This window comes from Amaranthus tricolor, chromosome 9 (genome assembly GCF_026212465.1).
Source record: "Amaranthus tricolor cultivar Red isolate AtriRed21 chromosome 9, ASM2621246v1, whole genome shotgun sequence".
NCBI classification, from domain to species: Eukaryota; Viridiplantae; Streptophyta; class Magnoliopsida; order Caryophyllales; family Amaranthaceae; genus Amaranthus; species Amaranthus tricolor.
Window position 1 is genome coordinate 25,282,090 of NC_080055.1, and position 9,382 is coordinate 25,291,471.

The 9,382-nt window shown below is 34.2% G+C and overlaps 1 protein-coding gene across 2 annotated transcripts; it reads left to right on the forward strand.

Annotated features, from left to right (window-relative positions):
- Positions 1-329: 329 nt before the first annotated feature.
- LOC130824383 (uncharacterized) lies at positions 330-8,780 on the forward strand. Of its 2 annotated transcripts, none has more exons than XM_057689365.1 (7): positions 330-937; positions 2,871-3,094; positions 4,292-4,943; positions 5,558-5,924; positions 6,490-6,584; positions 7,386-7,580; positions 7,849-8,780. In XM_057689365.1, exons 1-7 carry the CDS (start codon positions 740-742, stop codon positions 8,434-8,436), a joined length of 2,319 nt encoding a protein of 772 aa, XP_057545348.1. In that variant the 5' UTR covers positions 330-739; the 3' UTR covers positions 8,437-8,780. The 2 variants fall into 2 exon arrangements, with proteins under 2 accessions (XP_057545348.1, XP_057545349.1); XM_057689366.1 differs by lacking the exon at positions 330-937 and adding an exon at positions 999-2,429.
- The last annotated feature ends 602 nt before the right edge of the window (positions 8,781-9,382 follow it).

The window sequence follows — 9,382 nt, forward strand, 5'->3', positions numbered from 1 at the left end:
ATAATATGTTTTAATTAATGACAATTAAGGGATAAAAAATGGATTTTAAACTCGTGATTTCACGTTTGTTATAGAAAATAAATAAAAACTTTACCAACTATTCTATGATACTATTATATCAATGCATCACTTAAAATAATTAAAATAACATCAATCAATAAAATTTGATATTACAAAAATAAAATTAATTTTTTTCTTAAATGAGTGCCTACAAGGCTACAATTACAAAGAATATTAGATAGGAAGAATATTAATAATACTATTCTTATTTTTCTTTAAATAAATTCTTGGCTTAGTTGAAAAGGAAGAATATTGGGTGACCAACAACTTCAAAAATGAGTTCAACAATACAAAACCACCCACTCTCCACGCCACTTTTCACACCGTCACACGATTTATTGCAGTTAATTAATTAATCAGTTAATTGTTAATTATTAATATACTAATTATATTATATTTTTCAAAAGTTGATTATCGTTTTCTTTTTCTTGTCATTATTCCAAAATTAATATATAATTATAAAACAATTATCCTAAATTCCTAATTAATATTAATATTATTTATAATGCAAAAAGATACCCCACTTTGAACTCAAACCATTGTATAAACACAGTTGAGAATTCAAATCTACCCCCCAAAACCATGCAATTTTATTCATATTTTTTGTTCTGAATTTGGGTTTTTTTTTAAAAAAAAATTCATTGATGTTTGATACCAATTAACATTAACAATAATAATAATGGTGATGATCTCAATTTGGGTGTTTCTGGGTTTCATTCTTGGTTTACTAACAGTTATTCTTATTGAAGCTCTTGTAATTTTGTATGTGATTCGTCGATTAATTCAGCCTACTAAACCACCCGAATCTGTTCTTATCACCCCTTCTTCAAATCCTCTTGATCATCTTCAATCTGTTCCTTCTGTTTGCCAAAAGCAGGTATTTCTTTCTTGCTTTTTACCCTTTTCCTTTCGTTGATTTTTAGTTAGTTTTGTTGGTTGTGTATTAATGATGGATGTAAATTACAGTTGGATCTGCAATTTGTTATCAGAATGATGTGATTACTTCATTTTCTGTTGGAGTTTTTCTGGGTATGATTTTGTGGGTAGTTACATGCTTATATTCATTATTTGCTTCTGTATTTTAGATTTAGGTTATGGGTTTTTGTTTGGTTTTGAAGTGTGTTTGGGAACTAGTATTTTGATCAGAAAAACCCAGTAAATGGTGATGAAAAATAGGAATTTGAGAGTTAAACTGATTTTGATTGAACAAGAAAGGAAAACAAAGTTAAACATGAAAAGAACACATTTCTTATGTTTTAATGTTTGCTGGCCAATAAATGTATAAAATCATGTAAATCAGTTACTTTTCATGGTATTCTGAATTAGAAAGTTAGTAAATTCCCACTGATTAGTGAAGTATTTTGGTTTGTATTTGGGTACATTATTGTCATTCTTAAATAATGGAGTATTGCAATAGTATACGAAGTGTATTCCGTTTTGTTATTGAATAGTTTGGTCATGTGCAAAGAAGATTGGAAAATGCACTAGTTAAAGGAGAAAGGGGTGATAAACAACATAGAGAGTTGGGATTTTAATGACCATACAGCAAATGATAGAAATGAATGGTTAAGGAAAGTATATGTTGATGTTCAATGGAATCAAATTTTTAGTTTGCAAATTAGAATAAGATAATGAATGAATTATAATCAATGTCACTGAAGATCTCCCATGTTGATTTTTTAGGCAACTCCAAGTTTATGAAATACTATGGAAGCTTCTTCTTGAGTTGAAAGGTTTTCTTGTACTTTGTGGTTTGGATCTTTGTTGTTGAAAACGACTACAACAAAATGCAAAAGCCTTATTTCTAACAATATTGGGAAACAATTTAAAAGGACTAATTTGTTTATAATTAACAAATTGAGACTTTTTGATAGAAGATTTATACGGACTCTATAGTTTTGTTTTGGTTGAGCAACTATATTGTTTAAATTTTCTCAAGCAAACTTCAATCATGTCCTTTGGTGGGATGCAAAATGTCGGGTTTTTCTTTCACATAATAGCTTGCTTTGAGAATTTAGGTGGAGAAAATTTATTAACTCTGTTTGTTGTTCATCTTGATTTGAGAAAATTTCTTGGTTGATTGACAAAAGGGTCAATATCATGTCAGTTTTCTCATGGAAGGGAGTTGTGATTTTTGCTTCTTATGAGTGCTCTTGGCGTGTTATAAACTACTAGGTCAAGTATTAATTGTATCTATTGAAGAGTGATGTACAAGGTAAATTGATTTACAAATCATGACTATTTGATGAACTTAGCTGGGAATGAAGAAAGTGAGCCTTATATTAGTACGTGATTGGGATGTGTGAAGTGGCCATTGGCGGATTGCTATTGGGATTTGGAACCCTCCAACAGCTGAAAATTTTTGTATGGTAATCATCCTTTGGAAATCTACACGACTCAATTTCTAAAGTTTACGTAATAGGATGACCATAAGTGATGGTGTTTTTAGTTAGACGTCTATTTAAAATGATATCTATTGTAACACTTTAGGTTAGTATTAGTGTAACACGATTCACCATTTACTTTTCTTTTTGAATTCACAATTCGCTTAAAGTGGCCCCTAAATATTCCAAAACCGACTATATTTTGCTTTGTTCGGTTTGCGATTGAGAAGATTAGCGAATCATGTGACACTAGTTATATACTTATTTGTTATGTGTTTCTAATTTCCCTCAAATGTAAACAATAAACCATTTTTTTTGCTTTTAGTTCAATGGTTAGAATAAATAGTCATATATGACTGCGTCACTTACCTTGTTCTAAACTTAACTTTTAATAATATGGCCACTCCACAATGTTTTTTGTTTCAGGGAGTTATCTGGGTTTTGGATCCACAAAAACAACCTAAGATTCCTGGTCTTGCCGGCCAAAATAAAAAGAGGGAAATTGTGGAGGTTTCTCCTGTCCGCAAACTTGCTAAAGTCAAAGACCGTACACTTATTCTGACTGAAGCAGATGGTTCACTCTCAAAAATACTCTTGAAGGGCTGTAAAGTAGTTGCAGTATCTGCAACAAGCTTACCTGGAAGAAAATGGTAACAATACTATTCAAGTTCCATCAATGGATTAATAGGAAATGCATTGTGGGTCTGTTAGATTGATTTTCATTAGTATTTTATCTCTCCATTGTCATGTGTCGTCTTGAAGGGCAAATAAAAATGGCAACAAAATTAATATATGTAGAATAGAGACAGCATCACATTTTCCTAATGACACTTGGACCTTCTTCCACGCAGGTGGGACTTGGGGGTCAAAGAGAGAATAGAATCTAATAAAGCCTCATAATAGAAATGTGCTTATCTCTAAGGAGTCAAGTCATTCCATAAATGAAAAGAGAAAAGGTAAATAATAGATATACTGATATAAAGTGAAATCTAAAATCAAAAGAATGTTAAAAAAAAGGCTATACTGATATAAAGTGAAATCTAACATCACTCATTATAAGTTATAAAATAGAAAAAATTTAGAAAGGAATTTACTGAATCCATGGTAATGGTTCATTTTTTATGTGGTCTTTGATGTTTTCTTAGAGCGGGAAAGGGACACAAGAAAAAAGTTGAGGGAATGAGAGGGAGAGGGCGTGACTAGAGGTGTTTATTCAGGTCATTGGCTCGGAATCATTATACAAGGTCGGGTAAATGTTGGGCGATTCTGTTTTGAACACCTCTAGGCATGGCAAAAAGGGAGGAGGGATAGTGAGGAAAGAGTGGGGGTGGGGCAAGAGCGAGAAAGAGGGGGGAAATGATATATGCTTGATCAATTACAAGTACTGCATAAAATAAATAAGAAGGATGAAGAATGGGAATATACTGGATTCCTATGAAACCTGCGCTCGTGTCGCTGTAAAAATTTTGAAACCGACTAAACAAATGAGTTAAAAACAGCAGTTTGATCAATTTGAATGCTTAATGAAAGTGATCCTTAGTTTGTTTATCATGCACGTAAACTTGGTTGTGTGAATTCATAATGTTACTTCACGTTTTTCAAAGCAACAACTAGGAACAGGGTGTATTTGCAAGTCGCAAGCATACTATTTGTCGCCCCTGAAATAACTTACAAACATAAGTTGATAAGTTGGATTTTTTTATGAGATAAGCATTAAATACCAACCCTTTATTCTACAATATTAGTCTAGTTAACATGATTAAGTGGCTATATCTTAACTCTTCCTTTTAAAGAAGAAACTAGTGGTAAGAATTAGTATTTTATGCTTTCAAATTTACCTGTTTCAGGGCAAAACGATATCCAATCAAAGTAGAAAGCAAAAATGCAGTTTTGTACCAAGGGAGTAAGGTTTTTTATATTTATGCAGAAACCTCATGGGAGAAAGAATCTTGGTGCAAAGCTCTTCGTCTAGCTTCGTCAGATGATAAAGAAAGGCTACTCTGGTTTTCTAAATTGAATGAAGAATTTCGAGACTATTTGAAATCATTATGTGAAGGATATCCTTCTCTTATAAAGCCTTCTGGTGGCTGTTACTTGGGGACCCCGGATAAGGCTAACCAGCTTGATGAACCCCTGTCAAAAGTACGTCAATTTTGGAGAAAGCTTTCGAGGAAAACTTCTTTGCCAAGTCTTGATGAGAAAAGGATCTCTAATAAGTCTCACATTTTTCAAGATCATGTTTCTATACCAAGTACTTCAAAAACTTCTATCATGGGAAAGTTGCGAAATGAATGCGATGAAGACAGCTCTTCTGTTTCTTTCAAGGGATCGACTCGCTCAGGGAGTTCAACTCATGGATCTGAGATATCTGAGGCAGAGACTGCTGAGAAATCCGTTATCGATGAGGGCACACTCTGCTGGAATTTACTGCTTTCTAGGTTATTTTTTGATGCCAAAAGCAATGTGGATATTAAAGCTGCTTTGAAGGCTCGGATTCAGGTTCTTCTTCTTGCTTTTTATTTTGCATTATTGATTTATCCTCTTGAAATTAAGACTTTGGCATTGTTGTTTCGTCGTGCATTTGCGTGTTCTGATATCATATAGTAATACTCCCTCTTATTCACCCTAATAGTCCCATTTGACTTTTGACATTGTTCACCAATCACTCTTATATTGTATTTTATTCTTAATCTATAAGTTATAACATGGTCAAGTGGAATCTTTTTTTTTTTTTGATTCGTTTCAATGCAAATATCATTAATATCAACTTTTTACAATTTTTATAATGCACAATGAGAGATATTCATGATAGAATTATTGCATTGACAAATGTGCCCAGTCAAATGGGACTATTAGGATGAATAAAGGTGTGAAAGGAATTTGGAGTTTGGACACTTGTTTGGAGATTTTTTAGTTAGGGAATAGGGATTGTTACTGTTGTGTGGTATCGATGTAGCTGATTCATCTCTGTATATTGCATCAACAATAAACGTATTTTGTGTAGTTACATTCTATTAGCTTGATTTTTCTTTCGCTTTCCGAATACGTAGGATTGATTTTCCTTCTGGGTGAATTCTTTTCTGATCCTATTACCTTCGTGAATGATGTGCCAGAGATCGCTCTCAACTATCAGAATTCCCTCATATATTGGTGAAATAACCTGCACGGACGCATATCCTGGTAATCTTCCCCCTTATATCCATGGGATGAGGGCTGTTCCTATGGACATGAATGATGTTTGGGCCATCGAAATGGACATAGAATATTCTGGTGGAGTGGTTTTAAATATAGAAACCAGACTTGAAGTACGTGAACTAGATTCCCAAAATGACTTGCTGGACCACAATATTGAAACAAGTTCTCTTGGAGAGGAAACAGCTGATCTTCTGGAGGATTTTAAGCACTTGCAGGAGGATTTGAAGCTTTCTGTTGGTAATAATGATGCTTCGGAGCAAAAGGATTCAGAAGATTCTAAATTTGGTGATTTTTGATTTCTCACTTTATTACAACTTTCGAGCAAAGGATTATCTGTAAGGAGCTGCCTTTCATGTGCCATGTTTTGCTAACTAGCCTTGTCAATTTCATGTCTTCTTCAAATGAACTTTTTAAGTGTAACAAAGTTTTACACTTGTTTTCTTTGATAACCCACCCCCGTTACCGGGATTGGGACCCGCATGTGACAATTATTTGAAAAATCCTTAAGGCAAAGCATGGACAATGTGTTGAAGTTTACTCTTGTATGTTCAATGCTACATGATTCACTAATTCCCTTGCGAATCGCGAATTCAAAAGGCGAATAACCGGCGAATTATGTTACACTGGATGTGGTTCACTGAGAGATCATTCCTCTTCTTTTATCTGGGTTTGGGATCAACAATGAATAAATACTATATAATATAATGTTATTATTAACCGTGTTTGATTAACAATAAATACAGCCTTTAGGTTTTTGTGAACTTCAAATGTCAAGTATAGCCTTTAAAACAGTTGATCCAACCTCTTCTATGTATTTAACTTATCTCCGCTTCATGTTCATAATGATCAGATATGCTGAGGAGTTCCAGGACAGGTTCTTCGACTGCAAACCCTGGTTCTAGGTGGAAGTCTCTTTTGAATTCTGTTGCCAAGCATGTATCTCAGGTATTCAGATGATCAAAAATTTTTGTTGTATAATTTAGGTGGTTTTGTAGGTTGCGCCTTTGATCTGTTTTTAATTTTTATACTTACCTCAGTTTTTCTATTGCAATATTGTCTTACTTAAAAGCTCTCAAATAAAAAGACGACATGTTGCAATTAAAAGGAAAAAAAAGGGGGAGTATGTTGTAGAGTAATAAAGAAGATCAACCACTGAGATTGTATGTCTCGATCCAATGGGTGATGTCTAAAGAAAAAAGAAAATGAATACCATGGAGTATCTTCCAAAAAACAAGGTGTATTTTTTGTATGGAGGAGGGAGAGGATATTGATCGCCTTTTCTTTCACTACAATTTTGTGCGAGACTTGTGGCTAAATTTGGAGGTGAATTATGGATTGCTCCGGAAAAAATAGATGACTTTCTTAATACCTTCTATTGTGGTCTAGGGTATAATGGAGACCTTAAGTCTTAATGGAGGTGCGGAAACTTTTGCAATTTTATGGTCGATTTGGCTAGAACTTTTTGTGATTGATTTCCGCAGTTGGATGATAATTTGGAACAAGGCAAAATTCCAAGCCATATCATGGGTTAAGGCTAATGGCCTTTTTGAACATTATTCTTTTAATGATTTATGCATAAGTGGTTGGAGTGTCTTGTTGTAGTAATAGTACAAGGTTCTCTTTTCTTGATGCATGTGTCATAACCCGTTTGTCTTTTAAGCAACCTTAATAGAATGCTAAAATATTTCATATTGATAAAAGAATTTCTTTTGACTGCCATTTAATCGGCTTTTCCGAATTATGAAGGTACCTCTTACATTGGCTATACGGGTTGCAACATTGAGAGGAACAATCCAGTTGCATATGAAACCACCACCTTCTGATCAGATTTGGTTCGGCTTCACTTGCATGCCCGATATACAATTCGAATTGGAATCCTCTGTTAGAGATCACAAAGTCACCAATGGACGTGTAGCTTCGTTTTTGATAAATCGGTTTAAGGTGAGATACGAATTGCTAATCTTCCTTTTTTGAATCTTGTAATCATTCAGTCATGCAAGAAAGAGTGTGAATGGATGATAGTTTCCGTTCTCTATAAATTTAATTGATTTTGCAATTTCCTCTACTTTGTATCTTGATTGCGTAGGTCGGGTGTTGATATAAATAAGTATAAAAAAAGTTTTAACTTTGGGTTTGTTTCTGATCACTGGGTCAAATAGTGATCATTCGAGTCATGCTTGTATTTTTCTGATCCTATGTTTTGATGCAGGCATCGATTCGAGATACATTGGTACTTCCAAATTGTGAAAGTCTATGTGTTTCATGGATGCTAGCCGAGAAAGATGATTGGGTCCCGCGTAATGCTGCGCCACTGTTGTGGCTGAATCGAGAAGCGCCATCCGATACTCTTTCAAACGACGGGTCTAAAGGCAAAAGAACGGATGATAGGGATCTAGAGAGCAAGGAAGGGAAGCTAAAGAGAGTTGATTCCGGAAAACAATCTATAAACGAAGAAAGCGGAGTAATTATCCCTTCGGCCACAACTATCCAGAGAAGTTCTTCGGAAGGCAGTGTTCCGTCTCAAGACTTGAAAGTCCCATTGTTACAAAACGGAGAAGCACAAGATTTGACTGTGCCGAGAAAACTGGAGAATCCCGAATCTCATTTGCCTACAAGATATGTTAGCTTGAAAGAAGAACAAACCAATTGTGAAGACGATGATTCTAAACCTAAGAAGGTGGGAAGAAGAGCTCGGATGCTTGATTTGGGTAAGAAAATGGGAGAGAAACTCGAAGAGAAGAGGCGTCATATAGAAGAAAAAGGTAGGCATATTGTCGAAAAGATGCGAGGGCCATGAGGATTATTGTCTAGTAACGTATTCTTTCGATTATTCTTGCGGCTTGATCTCGAGTTCCAACTGTGTAGTCCATTATGTTGTGTAAATCTGTGAGCAAGGTTTGAAAGGGTAAAAGTTCAAGTGTATAGGAACTTATGTAGTATACACATTAATGCTAGGTTGGAGCCCCAGATATACTTGTGCTGTGAGGCAATATTGTTGTAGCCTGGCTTGCTATGAATCACTTTCCTTTTAAAAAGTGTTATATTGGGGTAACGTCGGAGAATTTCTTACAGATGATGAGAATTAAACTTCTGTTAGAATTTTTTTAAATACTTCTGCTTGGTAATAAACCATTACAGTTACTTCGCCGTTGGCATAAATCTTTTAGTTTATTGACTATGCATGAACCAAAAGATGTTAATGTTGAAATTCCATATGGTAACATTGAATTCGGCTTTTTTACGTGAGACAAAGATTTGTTTGTCAGACAAAGATTCGTTTTAATCCATGTGGTGACTTTGACCTTTTAACTTTTTCACGTGGTAGGCAAAAACGTTTTTTGTTAACTTTACGGTATTTTTACCCAGCGATGACATTTTTTTTAAAAAACAAACGGCGTGATCACCCTAATTGAACTCATATCTTAAAACTCAGTCGAAATAAATAATTAATTTAACCAAAACCTTAACATTTTAGTTACCACACAAAAAAGTTGAAAGCTTAAGGTCATCCCGCAGATTTAAAAACATTTTACTAATTCTTAAATGAGACGGTCTCACGGTGAGACCATCTCTATTGGGCTGGCCCAATATACATTTTTTTGTCTTAAAATGATCACTTATAACGTTAAAGTGATCACTTATAATTTTAGTGTAACTACTTTGTATAGTCTTAGAAAGATTATTTATAACCTTAAAACAATTACTTGTGGTCTTAAAATAATCAATTAAAGAAATGAGCTGTA

Bases quoted from the DNA above. Each gene is read 5' to 3' on its own strand.
- LOC130824383 (XM_057689365.1), top strand. From the start codon at position 740: ATGGTGATGATCTCAATTTGGGTGTTTCTGGGTTTCATTCTTGGTTTA. The intron at 3,095-4,291 runs GTAACAATACTA...TACCTGTTTCAG, and splicing joins AGCTTACCTGGAAGAAAATG to GGCAAAACGATATCCAATCA. The intron at 4,944-5,557 runs GTTCTTCTTCTT...ATGATGTGCCAG, and splicing joins CTTTGAAGGCTCGGATTCAG to AGATCGCTCTCAACTATCAG.